This window comes from Oryctolagus cuniculus, chromosome 2 (assembly GCF_051225735.1).
Source record: "Oryctolagus cuniculus isolate XC-2025 breed Fujian yellow rabbit chromosome 2, ASM5122573v1, whole genome shotgun sequence".
In the NCBI taxonomy this organism is placed as follows: Eukaryota; Metazoa; Chordata; class Mammalia; order Lagomorpha; family Leporidae; genus Oryctolagus; species Oryctolagus cuniculus.
The window spans coordinates 54,348,413-54,364,583 of record NC_142868.1 but is presented as its reverse complement, the minus strand read 5'-3'; the positions used below and the strand labels follow the sequence as shown (position 1 = coordinate 54,364,583).

General features: G+C 37.0%; 1 protein-coding gene across 1 annotated transcript in view; it reads right to left on the bottom strand.

Moving 5' to 3' along the window:
- Positions 1 to 14,173, bottom strand: part of GALNTL6 (polypeptide N-acetylgalactosaminyltransferase like 6) — a 1,246,993-nt gene extending 1,232,820 nt beyond the window's left edge. Inside the window, exons 1-2 of the mRNA XM_002709470.5 lie at positions 13,657 to 14,173; positions 12,884 to 13,189 (exon numbers count right to left, since the gene is read on the bottom strand). Coding sequence (XP_002709516.1) covers positions 12,884 to 13,021 — 138 coding nt within the window. The 5' untranslated portion in view covers positions 13,022 to 13,189; positions 13,657 to 14,173. The remainder of the gene's footprint in view (positions 1 to 12,883; positions 13,190 to 13,656) is intronic.
- Positions 14,174 to 16,171: the final 1,998 nt, after the last annotated feature.

The following is a 16,171-nucleotide window of genomic DNA, read 5'->3' as shown; positions in this document are numbered from 1 at the left end:
ATGACAGTGATCTGGTTAAGCAATTGGGATAAGAAACTCTGGATCCTGTGAGGATGGTCTTGATGGCAAAGCTGGCTGCAGGGGTATCAAGTTGAAAGTCTTTCCAGGAAATCTAGGAAAATGTTTAAGCTGCTCCCAACTGGGGAAGAGGAAAAGTTTAAAAACATGTGAATGGATTCAACAGGGACTTTGTAAGAATTGCTTGTACTTAGCAATCAATTGAACCTTGAGAGTGATATAGTGAAGGTAGCAATTGTACAGCTACATAGGAACATATAACTTTTAGGAAAATGAAAGTACAGAAGTAGGAATCAGTAAAGGACACAAGTAAATGTGTATGTGTACGGGTGGTGGTTGCAAAGGAAAGTGTAGATAGAAGCAAATTTGGAGTTTGTACAGCAAGGTCTAAATTACCCTTGAAAAACTACTGAGTACTTTCTTATTCAGCTCTCTTTCCTACACAACAAAGCTCCTTTTTCCAATTTTTTCTTTCCCCCAGTCCCCCATTCCATCATCTCTTCTCATCAGATGAAGAAGGTGGTTTCAAGCAGCATACAGTGGTTAGTAAATTCTCTCAAGTAACACAACTGATGAGAAGTGTTTTCAGAATTTACTACCAAGAAATTTCAGTGCTACTGGTCAAAGAGGTTAATGTACATTAGCAGGAGTTCAATTCAGCTTGAGGTGAGAAGTGGAAGGTGAGGAATTGGATGGATCATTTGGTTATTAAGAGCAGAGTGTCAGGGCATTAGCTAAAAATATCTGCTTTCTTTTGCTTTTGTTTGCTGTGCCTCCCCATAGTGGAAGCAACCTGAGAAAGTTTAACTGTTTGTGCAAAGGTTTGATTGGAGAGAAAGAGGTTGAAAGTAGATGAGTGAAAAGAAAAGGAAAATTTCTAAAGAAAATTGTGAGCAGTACTCTGAATAAAGAGTCCATATTTATCCTAAAGCACAGTAATTTTTTTCTCTTAAGGACAGGAGGCAAGTAGAGAGCTGGAAAATAAAAATGCTGACGATTTTTTCCAAATTCTATGACATTAGTCTTGGTTCTCCCAATATGAAAAGTCTATTCTTTTAGTGATGAAAGCTCAGGGTATCTATTGAGCATGATAAGAAAGGTTTGCAGGTTGGAGATTTGAGGAGAGAAAGAAGATTGGGGAAAGCAGTTTTGGAAAACAAGAAAGAGGTGAGTGAGAAAATGCTAAACTCTTCTGGTAATTTAGGTTTCACTGTGCCAGTTTTTAGGTTTCACTTATGAAAGACTTTCTGTTGAGGTGGTACACTAAGCAATATTTACTTTCTTATGGCACAGTTTGGAGTAAAGTGACAGCTCCCAGTATTCAAAAAAAAAAAAAACCAATAACTAAGAACAGCAGCAAACACTTTGAACTAAGGCATATTTTTCACCTCATAAACATTTCAGTAATAGGACATGTAGTCAAGTTCAACAGAATCTTTTTTATGACACAACACACTCAAACTTTAGAAATGTTCAAAGACTTTTATTCATTCATTCATTAGGTCAATAATTAATTAACTTAAACCCTGGGTGAAATTTCTTTTTCAGGAAAGGATTGAAGGAAAATAGAAGAGAAGGCCCTGAGCAGGGAAGAAAAAGGAAGAAGCAATAACGTGGTATAGTTGCTTGTATTTCTACACTTTATTATATATTGTCCCATTGGATTCCCAGATGTATATCTTATCTTCTATATTTCATATATCAAAGCCCAAGATATTTTTGTTGGGATGCTCATGACTTTGGGAAAAAATGTAATTCCCTTCACATTGTGAAAGAAAGGTTAAAAGTTTCTACAGAAATTAATAGGAGGGACTTTCTCATGAAATAGTTGTTAATCAGATAGTGTTCTGTTATGTTATCTAAAAATCATATAATTCATATAATCTGAACTAGATTATAAAAACATTTTTATCTTCTCTCATAATGTAGTTCTGCACAGCTTCCCATTCTAGCCAGCTCTGTTCTTGAAGCACTATAGGAGGGATTGGGATTGCACTTTGTCAACTTAACTGTGGACTCCAGTAGCATCATTCTTGATTTGCTCTGTCCTATTTTTACTGTTGGAAGCAACAAGAACAATAATGTTAAAACTCAAGTTCTGGAAAGCAACAAAATATCTGATGTTAAAGCAATTTTCAGATAATCCTCTTTGGAAGCTTAGCCTCATTTAATGAGACAATTTTAAAAAGATGTTTTCTCCCCTGAGGGCAGAATATGTGTTCATAAATTAATATGAAGAGAGAACAGAACTAAAAATATGAGGGCAAGGTCATCACATTAGCTTTGGTTGCTGATTGCATAACAGGGAAGAGCTAAATTCTCTGCTGAAATCTAGTTTACTTCTGACATGTAGGACTGTATGAGTCCTCAGTTCAGGTTAAACTAACTGCATACTATTTCCATATGGGATATTCAAGAACAAAGAAGTGAAAAGAAAAAGAAAGTAAAGCTGATTCAAAACACTTTTTAAAATCATTTTTAAAATGCAAAAAAAGTGCCCAAAAAGGGAACCATTCACTTGAGAGGTCATGGAAACAGAATCTGGAAATATGCTTTTTCTCTTTTTTTCAATTTCAATTTTCTGGAATTGTAATATTTTAATATTTGTAATTGCTTACTCTGTAAATCCAATTTTCTAAGAAATCATGTACATTCATCAATTCAATCAAGTAGATACTATTTTTATACTCATTGCAGAAATGTGAAATATAAGGCATAGAGAATATAAGTAACTAACCCAAATCACACAGCTAGTTAAGTAATAAAACTGGAACTGAAATGGGGAAATCTGGTTTTACTGTCCAAGTCCTTAACCATAGTGTATATGTTGCATTTCATTTTTGAGTTGTTGCATAATTTTTGTGTGTCATTGATCTAGGCTATTGCCAATGTATTTCTACTAATATGATGGACTTTATTTAGTCTCAACACATGATATTGGTAGAATTATCACTGCATAATCTTCACAGGGTCTTTAAAACTCTCTTCACATTTGTAAATACATCGGAATAATATACAAATCATGGATTTATTGTATGAACATAACAGCAGCTTAACATTATGATGTCTGGCACACGTTAGGAGCTCAATAAATGTCAGTTTAAAAATAAAAATCAGAATACTAATAATTAATTTTTGATTATAATCATTTTATTACTTTTATTAATATACTATCTTGAGATTCTTGGCAACTGAATATTCCTATCTCACATCCTTGTTATAAATGCTACCACCTACTCATCCGTCCTCACTTATAATTAAGTACACTTCTGTATTTTTCTTCCACTCTGTGTATATGGTCATTGTCTTCATTCATTTTGACAGGTACACTGTTGACCTACTGACAAGAAGGCTGCATGGGTTCATGACATTTCTGTTTGGAATTATATCTTCAATCTGTATTATAAGGTTTTACAGATTACAATAAACATCTAATTGTCTATCTATCTTCCATCTAGCTAACAGATTTATAATATAACTAGATTGTTTCACACTTTACAGAATGTTTCACAAATTTTTAATTACATTTCCAAATTAGTATGATAATTGCATTGGGAGAAAAATCTCAGAATTCCCTGCCAAGCGGAACACTGAAACTATTAAAAGCACAGTCTCTAAATTTACTCTTAAGATCATGATAACCTTTTCTGCTTCTCTCCTTTGGCATTACGTATTTGACTATGTCCATCCTCCTTTGGGACTGCCTCTCATTCTCTGAGTGCTTCTCCCTCTTCAACCATGCATCCACATTCAGCATTTATGTCAATGTCAAACTCACCATTTTCTCTTATCTGTCTTAAAAATGTAATCTATTTTAGGCGTACATTTAGTCTTACCATTTAATATTTTTCAGTTTGTTCAATGCCCTCCAACTGTGCATACTATAATCAACATAGTACCAATAATTAGTTGCCAAATCTAATGATTTTTTTGGAATCTTGTTTCTTTAAACTATGTGACTGTTTCCACGATTAATCATGGTCACTTTCTGGGAACCTAGAGTGCATAGGCCCAAATTTTCTATCTGTGTCTTACTTAGCTATGAACCGATTTACATAAAAAACTATCTCAATGAATTCTTGAGAGGATTAAGCTAGTAAATATACAGAAAGCATTTAGCATAGGGCCACATAAATACTGCAAAAAAGCTTTTTTTCCTATTTCTTCTGAAAGCAAAATAATTTGAGCATGTTATTCCTTATAAAATAAATTAACTCAACCCTATTTTTAAGTGTATATGTGGTCTTTCTTAATTAATTGATAATAAACTAATTGAAAATAGATTTATAACTTCATCATTTATTTCCTTCAGGGTCTAACACAATAATGTGCATAAATCATATTTCCAATAAATATTTTATCAACAATAGACAAATTGATAGTGGTATAATTCATATGCTTTATTGTATCTTTATTAGATTTATACAATGTTTAATCTTATTTATTACCATCAATGAATGTTTTAAAAATTCACAAAATGTATAGGCTGCTATTTAAGCTTCTCAATTATTTTCTATGGGCTAAGCAATTTTCATTTATAGATCACACTAGTTCTCCCAGATACCTTTTATGTGGTTTTCATTTAAATATGAGGAATTGATATTAAAAACAATGAAGTGACTTGTCAAAATTATATATTTCTGTAGGAAGTGTAGCCAACCTATGAACTTGAAGTATCCAAACTTTCCAACTCTCTAGCTGTCTCACTATTCAATCTTTCAAAATTTTGTTCAAACTTCTACAACTGGCTATATTTACAATCCAGAGTACAGTGACAAACTGACAAACCTAACAACCTTTTCAAATTCTTCAATTGCCTTGATCTGTGTGTCTGTTAACACCACTAATCATGGGCTGTATGATTCCAGCCCATGGATGCAAATTTTTGTCTTTCTTTGTACTTAGTATGAATTGATTAATACAGAATTTGACCTAATCTCAGCCCTAATGTTTACAGCATGATACAGTTCATCATTACCCTGGAATAATGAAAGACTGTGTAACAGGTCCAGAGAATATATCATTATCTTCCTTTTCTAAATGTCCTTCATGTATTTAAAGAAAACTTTATAGTGCAGTGCTTGACTAGGTACATTAGCTTGATCTCTCTAAGCCACCATTTAGAAAGCCAAGAATGACTACAATGCAATATGCTTGCTCTGTCCCTCACTCTACTGAAGAGAACAGTAATTCTATAAAGCAGTTTCACTATTTTGACAGTTTTACTCTAGTTTTTAATTTTTCATCCTCAGAATAACCCAATATTTCTCATAACCAAGATTTAAATATCATCAACAAAAACAAAAGTAGTTCTCAGATTGTCTCTTGGAATTAATGGGAAAAAAAGGCTTATTGGAGGCAACACTATGTGTTTACAAGAAATTAAGGTAGTTATGAAAAGAAATATTCTTTTTTCTGTTATATTAAAAGCTTCAATTTTTGAACAGCTTATAATATAATGTGTCAAACATTTGTCTTTTTGCAGTATCAATAACCAATCATTGAATATTACACAGAAAATGTGCAAAAAAGCCTTTTTATTATGAAAGTCCTTCCTACTAAATTCAACACAACAATGGCATGGTTCTCCTGAGCTATCTTGACAATACTTCCCAAAGAAAACCATCTGTAAATATTAAACATTAATTACCTTGTAAAGGCAATGATTGCTTATAAATGTTTAGAATATGTAGACAATTATATATATATATATATATATATATATATGTTAAGTCTTTAATATACTCTTCAATAGGTTAAGCATTTAATCCTCACCGGAGCACTAAAATAAAGCTACTCACACCCCTTTTTACTTATAAGAACCCTGACGTAGAAAAGGTTCATGAGCTGTCAAATGAAGCCAGATAGTTTGATTTCATAGCCTATACACTGACCTAGTAAAAGTGAACATGCCACTAAGGAATTGCTGATATTTCTCCTCAAATGAAGCTCAGTTGGATTCTCCTGCTGGTGAAACATGTCAAAAATAAGGAAAATGGAAAGCCCATTTCACTCAAACTTAGATGGCAGCTCTGACAATTTGGTCATAATATCATAAAACTGTTCAGAATCACTGTGATAATCGTCTCTGGCTTGCTAGAGTTCAAGTACTGAAATAGCATTCCTGGAGAACTGAGTACTTGAAATAACTCATTAGTCTTCTCAGTCCTAATTGAGACATCACTACTCCTTAGGATATTTGGTAACTACCACCTTATTCTATAGCAACCACCATTGTTTTAATTACATTACAGCATTACACTGCATTGTCCCATTTATAATCTGTGTGATTCTAACAGACTTTAGATGCATTTTCTCTATCTCTTTCTCCATACTTTCCCAGAATTAAGCTAATAACATTTAAATGGTGTTTCGAATTTGACTAACAGCCTATTAGGAATTCAAAGCAATGGCAAAAACAAGAAGTTACAGAAGTTAAAAATATTGTAGAAAATGAAACAGTTGGATGGATTTCATTTCCCTTTCATAAGTGAGACCATGTGTGTGGGTATATGTATGTGTGTATGTGTGTTGCTAGAAAGAAATGAAGAAATAAAATTTGAGAGTGTTTTTAATCCAGTCCATATTAAAAGAAAAAAAAATCAGCAATACTCAAATAGGAAAGTTGGTGTTGGGGTCGCTGGTTTTCTGCAATGGTTAGAATTCAGCTCTACTTCACATCAGAGCTTCTTGCTAATGTGCAACCTGGGAAACAGCAGAGGATGGCTGCTAAAGTTGGCTCCCTCCCGCCTACTTGGGTGGGTGGAGTTCTTGTCTCTTAGCTTTGGCCTAGTTTATCTCAGTTGTTGCAGATATATGAAGAGTGAAACAGTGAATTGGTGATCTCTGTGTCTGTCTGTGTCTCAAATAAATCCAAGTAGGCAAGCAAATGAAAAGTTAGAGAAAACTTTTTGTAATTTACCTTAACTTTATTATGAATACTAATATATCTTTATTTTTTCAATCTTTCTGATGCCACCTTGTTGAATTCAGTAGTAACAGACAGCATATTAGTGAAGAATGGTGTTGATAATCATGTCTTAAATTCCTGTGGATGTTCTGTCCTTTCTTCTCAAATTTAAGTGAGCTCATATCTATACCTATTTGTCATGTATACACAGCTGTGCCTATCTAATACATACATATTTTTAGTGGCACATATGATACTGACTTGCTTTTTTGTTGTCTATCCATTCAGGCCTTACCATCACATTTTGAGGTAATTAAGGTATTTTGAGCTTTAAGGTGTGACACATGGAGTACATAGTGGAACAAGCGTCTGGTTTATCATAGTTTGTGTTTACCTTTATTGTCATCTTCATTACCTTCTATTTTTTTGTACATTTGCACCCTTGGTTTCATAACAGTACTTTTGTAAACACATTTGCAAAATGAAGGAAAGAGGAGAACAACACGGTCTTATCAGATGCTATCAGCGTTCTCAAATATCCAGTACCCAAACTTCACCATAAATAAGCCAAAGAAGGAAGAAATGGGAATGACTATAACATAAAACATATCCAAATCTGATTCTACATGGCACTTACATTGGATGTTTTTCCCTGATTTTAATGTCTTTTCTCTTGCCCCTTGGCTAACTTTCATCTGTGTAAAAATGTTAGAAAATGGGACATGGTTGCAAGCTTCCTAAAGGTTATTATAGATATTTCTGACAAAACTTTTTTAAAAAGTTCTCAGTCTTCTTTTCCACACCACTTAAATTGCCCAGTCTTTCTCACCCTTTCACTATAAATTCCAGCTTGATTTGATTTCTTTTATAGAAAAAACTTATAGGAGGCTAATTGATTCAGCACAGCCTGTCCAACTCTGAAATGAACAGAGGGAAGAAAAAAAGAAAACTATCCCATTTTTTACCAGATTGTGAACAGAAGACTGCGTTTCACACTCTGTCTCCCATGGGGCAATGTGATGAACTAATCATGTAGCGATCTACTAGGTCACAGCAAATAATTAAGCCACTTGTTATAGCGGTCTGCGTGATGCCATCCTGTAGTGATTCTGAATGGATTTTCCATAAATTCAGGAAAAGGTCTTTTTAAACCCTAATTTAAAATCTACATCTTTGCTAATTAAGAACCGTATGGCTCAAAAACCATAATTTCACATCTAGTGTGTTAAATGCTGAAGAGAAAACTCTTAATTTTTGTATCCTGTCTTTGGTTCTTGCAACAACTAAGGTTCTTGCTGGAAAAAGAACACATACTTTCCAGCTTTAGTGATCAGCATGAAAAAAACAAAGAAAAAGACGGTTCCCATACACTAGGTACCAATTATCTGACACCTTTATATTATAAAACAAATTTAAAATCCTACAGGAGAAAAATATGTTCTTGGCCAAAAGAAAGACTCCTTTAAGTGTGGAGCTGATTAACATTAAAATATTTAGACAAAGATGCTGAGAAATATATCAGGGTATTTTTTTTTTGTTAGTGGAGGTTAAATCACACAACTGTCAAGCACAGTTTACATGTGGATCTGACTAAAAACAAAACTACCCAACAGTATTTTCCATATAAAAGGTGTGATCTCTTAGGACTTCATGCATCTCCTAATGTGACAAGCAAGAATAGCTCTATTTAACACAATGAAATTCTAAGAAAGAAGGAAGTTCAACAGTTCAAAGTGATTTAGAATGTCTAATGTTTTTTGTTTACTTGGTTGTTTTTGCTCTATGGTTAAAAAATCTAGGCCAAACAGAAGCTTCTAAAATCTTTCTGAACAATTCTGAAAATAGGTAATTTAAAATTCAGGACTTTTAGGCAGGCACCTAGGCTCAATAGGCTAATCCTCTGCCTGAAGTGCAGGCACCCCGGGGTTCCAGTCCCAGTTACTCCTCTTCCAGTCCAGCTCTCTGCTGTGACCCAGGAGTGCAGTGGAGGATGGCCCAAGTCCTTGGGCCCTGAAACCCGCATGGGAGACCAGGAGCAGCACCTGGCTCCTGGCTTCGGATCAGCGGATCAGCGCAGTGAGCCAGCCACAGCGGCCATTGTGGGGGTGATTAATGGAAAAGGAAGACCTTTCTCTCTGTCTCTCTCTCTCTCACTGTGCACTCTACCTGTCAAAAAAAAAAAAAAAATCTGGACTTTTGACCATGATTTTTTATTTTAAAAAATTTTAAGATTGTCTTCATATTCTGAATATTTTAAAATTATTTCTGCAACTCATGATTTACAATTTAGTTGATAACCTTCTATTACAGTAACTTTTGAAGATGTTGTCAACCTATTTAATGTAGTTAAGAAAAGAAAGTGTTTCTGAGTAGTTTGTTTTTTATACAAGTACATTAATATATGATTAGGAACCGAGTTATAATACTACTGGATGCAGAAGTTCTGTCCTAAACTATAGTACTGTTCTATATATCATCCTAAAGCACAGCTTAACTAACTTTTCAAAATGAAGGTACTTCAAAAAGCTCATGGAAAATTTGCATTATCTTTTAGTTTCATATTCCATGAACTTTTTGAAGTACCTTCACATGTAATTGGGCTTTAATTCAAATTCAGCCAAAATTAGAGAAAAATAGCACTTCAAATGTTTAAAAAGAGAAATGAAATTAAGAATTACTATACAACAACCATGCAACAATCATTCTCAGCTAAATACTATCTTTATAATCGATATTCTTTTTGATACACATATATATTTCTAAATCACATAAAGAAGATACTTATATCATTCTAATAGCAAAACGAGAGGAAATGAAGTAACAAAACAATGTGACACAATTATGTCAATTTAATACAAAAACATTTAAAACTGTTTATGAAAAACTAAACATGTCAAAGTCTGAGTATTCACCAACTTGGTTTTGATTTTTCAGTGACCAAACAATAAAACAAAACAAAAATTTTAATTGGATGGTGTTATGGAAACTATTTATCAATCTTTACCTCTTTTTATGTTGGAAAAGAAAAAACAAATCCATGAGTAAATTGATTAGATGAAAATTAGATGAATATTTGGAATTATTATTTCATGTTTTAGCTTTTCTGCATCATTGATAGGACAAATGTTTAAATATTATGCTGTGTTATCATAAATCTCACATTTGAAATGCAACTAAATACAAACAACTTGTAATGTAGTAGTTGAGAAAAATATTTATTAAATACTAAACTTGATGAAAGTACACACAATATCTGTCTTGCTTTCTATTTTTGCTTTTTTTATCTAGAGTCACATAATAAATAAAATTTGAAATAACAGATAAGAATATTTTAAATATTAGCAATTTAATGATTTTTGACTTTACATAAACTATTTCTCTGCAACTCACTATAATAATGAAATTATTTAAAATAGTGAAGATTTTTCAATTTCTGTGACCACTAAGACATCACATTTAGAAACAGAATGGCTGGCTGTTCTGTGCATAATATTTGTAGACTACTAATATGAACACATGATTTGGATAGTTTAATATTTATTGCTGTCAATGTTTCAATTAGCACATTATCCTTAATCTGAGCACTTTACAACTCGGAGACAAAAACAATAACAAATGACTTTGAACAACATTTAGCAGTTAATCATAAAATGTATTTTTAAAACAAACTGCTAAATTTAAATATAACATATTATTGAATAGTCAAATTATATGTGTCAATTAAAAATTTCTGTAGTTAACTGATATACTAACATGGCACTACAGATATATTAACACAATACTACATCACAATATTAAGCATGTTTAATTTATCACTACAAATCACTTTTTATTTGACAAAATATATTAATGACTTAACCTTTACTTATTCAGAATATAATGATGTGAATTCATCTTAATTTTCCTACAACCATATTAAATAGTGGGATAAGACTAATAACTTTTCAATAAATAAATATATTTATTTAATGAAATCTTTCAATAAGTTCCCAAAAGGTTTCTAATTAATTTTTAATTTGACTTTTTTATCTGTAAGGAAGAATCAGTTTTGAAACCATTTTTAAGTTACAAATACTAAAGAATATGACCAACATTCAGTTTATTGCTTATCACTATCTTTTCTTAACTTCTTGGTTTCTTACATTTTTACACAGGATTACTAAACTGGGATCTCACAGGACAGCCAGTAACGTATGTTATTTAAGCCACAGCATAAAAAACTTAGAGAAATAGTTGCTTCTCTTGCCACACCCAGCATTTCATTCCTATTACTTTATTACCCAACATTAAGTACCAGAGGCACTACAGAAGAACCAGAAAAAAGGAAACTACTTAGAAGATTAGAATGACAAGTCAGAGGAGTTGTAATGCCACATTTTATTTTTTATGCCACTGAATAAACAATTTTCTTATTAAAAGTCAAAATCAATAGAATCAATGTGAAAGTTGTGAAGATCTCATTAATATGACTAATTAATGCTTCATATTAGCTATACCAGCAAATATTCCAAAGAAAATAATTCTTATTTTCTTAATTACCAATATTGGAATAGAAATTTCACATCAAGTCTGTATTGACTATTAATATTAATAAAATTCTGTTTTATATAAAACATTGGTGAAATAAGTAATTTAAATAGAAAAACATGTTTCACATGCAAAGTGCCCATCTTCATTTTCCAATGACAAGACAGAATGTATTTCAAACCAAAAGTCAAATCCTTATTAGAAAAGATGATAGAGGCAGAAAACTAAATGAAGTTATGTTAACATTTTTCCTCATAATACCAACCTACTAAAAATCTATAGGAACTAAGAATCTTTAAAATTCAGAGACTGGTAATGACTTCTTATAATGAGAAAGCAGATTAACTACACATATTTCACAAGTTACCATTCATTGTTTAAAAAGAATATCAAACTTTGTTAAGTGTAGAGCAAATATTCAATTGCTGTGAATACATACTGCTGTTGTCCAGTAATGAACTACTTAACTGTTTTCTGGATGTGAAAAGTACATAGTGCACATGGGTGATGACCCTCGAAATTAAGAATATTAACATGACTTGTACAAGGTGATGCACAGCACTAACTGCAAATGTGTTACATCAATATCATAAAGAAGGCCATTATGAAAAGTTTAAGTAGTAAAACTGTTCATTTATTGATAAATAGGAATTACACAGTTTTTCAACAATGTTCTCTGAAGGATATTTTTGCATAACTGCTCATCAAGAAAAGACAGTTATTTTGACCTATGTTAAGTTGGAAGCCATATGTATATTAATACATTACCTACTAAGGAGAAAGAAAATATGTCAACCTACATGGTGTTTCCAATGTGAAGGAAACCTATTATCACCAGACTGTGAAACTGAATGGATTTCTTAGTAATTCTGCCAGTATCACACTACCTTAGCAACAGCAGGAATGAACTTTAAGTTTTCGTAGGGTAAAAAGCTTTTGCTAAGCAAAAATTACAACTAAAATAAACAAAATTGTAGCTTGGTTTTTGAGAACTACTTCATAATTTTAATGATTAAGTTGGCCTGATTCACTTTAATATGTACTTGTAAACCAGATGCAAGGCAAAAAAAAAAATCCATAACTAATAGCAAAATCCACTCCCACCTCCCACAAATAAGCATAATTACCTTTCAACCACCTCAAGTCAAAATCAACCCGAAACTAATTGTGAAAAAGCATCTTCCTCTCTCCTTGACCTCTTTTTTCTCTCTTTTCTACTCTATTTTTAAGTTCTTCATGGCCTCACCTGTGATCTTAAAACAGCTACTTACTTACATCTCTAAATCTCCTGAGCCCTTTGATGTCAGCTCTGTAAAGACTTGGGGTGAAAACTCAATGATCCCACACCTGCTTGCTGGTGTCCCAGCCGGCACAGGGGTTACTTGCCTTGCCAATGCTCCTGTGGTCTTTTCTCTGGATAGTACTTACCTGCTGCTCCCCAGGCTCTGTAGATTTCACCAGGTGCTTATCCTTGTATAGAGACCAGAGTCCAATATTGGGCAGGAAAATTAAAGCCACCATGAATAACAAAGTCATCTGCAGAAACCTCTTCTGTTTCCTCTTCATTGCCAATGGTAACAGAGGAGAAAACTTAAAGGAGATGTCCCCCCGTTTCTTGTGTTCAGTGCCAAAGTCCTTTCGTCTTCCCTGCGCAGCCCCAGAAACTGAGAAGAAGCTACAAACTTTTGTGACGCGCCCAGCACCAGTCTGCAGGATTCAGAGGGAGTTGGCCATCTGCAGAACAAACGCACAGTTACTTTCCCCCCCAGAAAACTATGACGAAGGCATTAACTATTGGCTTAGAAATAAATGACTTGACTGAGGAAATCATTAAGCCTATTGACCTCCATTAATATAAAGCAATGGAGAAAATATGGTCATTTCACAGAGTAATGATAAGTTATGAAAAAGTCAATAGCATGCTAGAGAGTTAAGTAAAGGGGAGTTTTTTGGTGTTCTGTTTGGTTGTTTTAAATGCTGCTTTGCTTTTCGTTTTTTTTTTTGTTGTTGTTGTTTGTTCGTTTTTTTTCTGGTTTGCCCCCTTCCCTCTTGGTGGGTTTAGAGGAGCAGGCTGGGAGAGAGAACTGAAGGAGCGGAGGTGGCCGGGCCCCATCAAGTGTCAGGAGGGAAAGTCTCCGCTTTCTCGACACTGGAACACCACCTTCCTCGGCTCCTCCCGCGCTCCCTTCGGGATAACTTACCACCTGAACTCAAGTTCAACTCCCTCCGGCGCCAGCGTGCTGGGGGGCTCCGCGGGGATCCAGGGACACGGAACCCGGCAGAACTCCCGTCTGGATGGAGGTCCGCACACTCCCGGATCTTCACGCGCTGTCTCCACGCTCCTTGGCGGGCAGCGGCGCAGCGACCCTGGCGCCCGGCGGGGAAAAGGCGACAGATGTCAGCGGCGTCCGGCCAGGAAGCTGAGGCGCTGCCTCGTCGCTCGCTGGCCCGCGCGGGGCTCAGAATGAGAGGCTCGGCGAAGTGAGCGTTCTGCCCATCAATCTTCGTCCGCTTCCCCCCGTGACGCTCTCACGCTTAGCTGTTCATGTTACCATTCTTCTCCGGCCAAGGAACGAGCCCTGAGACGCCTCCACAGCACCTGAGGGGCAGTCCCGTCAATCTCCCGCGCACGTACGGGGCACGGAGGGCGGCGACACCGAAGTCCGTGCCCGGCTCGGGAAGTGGCTGAGGACGCCCGGAGGACGAGCGGAAGGTAAAGACGCGCTGCGCTTGCACCGGGCCCGCCGGCTGCCGCCAGCCTTCCGCCGAGACGTCGCTGGTGCCTGCCACGTGCGGAGCCCGGAGCCGGGGAAGGGAGGGCGCGCCGCCCCGGGGGTGGGCAACTCTGCGTGGCCTCCAGCTGCTATATAAACACACTCGGACGCCGACGGGAAGAGCAGCACAAGGACGAGCCAGGAGGCTTCGGCTCCCCACTACGCGGATCCTCCCTGTCTCTGCCCGGGTTTTCTTTTCGGGGGAGGGGCTGGGAGGTTGCTGGGGGGCCACCTCAGACCCACAGGGACCGCGGCTTTCCAGGCATCTCACCCCAAAGGTGCCCGGCCAGAGATTCCGGAAGATACCGCGGCGGCCGCAGGCGGGTTCACCCAGGATTCGTCAATGGTGCCGGCCAGAGCGCCACCAGCCGCGCGTGGCGACCGCGGGAGGCGCAGGCGACCCGGGGTTGGGCCCGTCCCGCCGACAGGGGTTCCCCTGGGCCGCGCGCCCCGCCGCTCGGGCCAGGTACGTGGTGGGCAAGGAGGAGGGTCCTGAGGCGAGGCCAGGCTGAGGTTCAGGGTGCGCAGGTGGCAGCTTTTAGAGGACACTCTGGAGACCGAGGCGGCTCTCCGTGGGTCTGCAAACGCCCGGGGCCCCGGCAACGGACCCGGCGGGGCCACACCGGTCCTCCCCCGGCTGCGCGCCTGCACTCCGCACCCCTTTAAGCGGCGGGGCTACCTGTCTGGCTCTGCCCTGGCACACTCTAGCCATAAATGCTGGAGGTGGGGATGCAGAGAGGAGTCTCTCGCTGGTGGGACCCCTCCTCCCCCTAACATCTTGATGCTCCAGCGCCCCTGGCCTCACACGCATCAACGTGTGGCAGCCTCTCCTGGGGACTGGCGTGCCCAGCACCGTGCGTTGAGTGCTCTCGAGATCGGAGCTGGAACCTGCTGAAGGAGTGGGGGGCTTAGGGGAGACGACAGACAGTGCTTGCAAGCAGACTGTATCAGCCTGTCTAGAGCCCAAAGAAACGCCATGGTCATGTCTTTGTTACAACGTGGATGTGATGCCCACACGCTTGGCATGGATGCAACTGTGGGCTCCAGATGCAGTTTTCTGTTCCCTTCCTTTCCTCCTAGTCTTCCCCCACACCCCTCCCGCTTTCCTCGCCCCTCGCCTCTTCCCTCTTCCTCCCCTTTCTACTCTCCAGTATCTCCCTGGAGAAAGACAGATCCGCGTGTGAAGAGTTATGCCTGAAACTCCCCATGTTATAAATCGAGTGTACTTAAACAAAACAGATCGACTGGATGCAAGGATAAGCTTTGTGTCATGATATTTGTTTTTGTGGATCACTTGCATTTCAAAATACTATCCACTGTGTGTAATAAATCTGTTTGAATCTGACTTCTGTATTCATAGCTTTACATTTTACACAAGTGCAACTTAGCAAAGGATTTATCACCTCACCACGATCCTCCCCACCCCCACAACACAAACGCACACACGGAGCCTTTTTCTGTCTAAACAAGTGCAGTTCTGAAACAGAAATATGAATTCTGGAAGCAGCCAGCAGGGAGAGGTTTTCTGGGATGACTGTAGCTCAGGGAAAGGAATTTGGAGAATTAAGTAAAATTTTTTTTTGGTCTTATGGATAGAGTTAATACTATTTTTGTCTTATAGAGTTAATAATATAAAAAGTAAAAAAAAAAAAAGAGTTGTGTGTTAACCTCAAAAGTACACTCAGAATCAGAACAATTAAAACGTTTCAGTTTTAAATATTACCTTTTCTTCAAACCTTAAAAAAAGAAAAAAAAACTGTCCTGTACTAGTAGTAGACATACTGTCTTTCTATTCACTGACCCCAGGGTATTGCACTGAGTTGTGCATCATTATTTTTATATTAAGAACAATACTCTCTTGCATATGGTACCTATTCACAGAGTAACAATGAATGGATACACTGTTAATTCCACAATCAACCGCATGCAGAAATCATTGTAG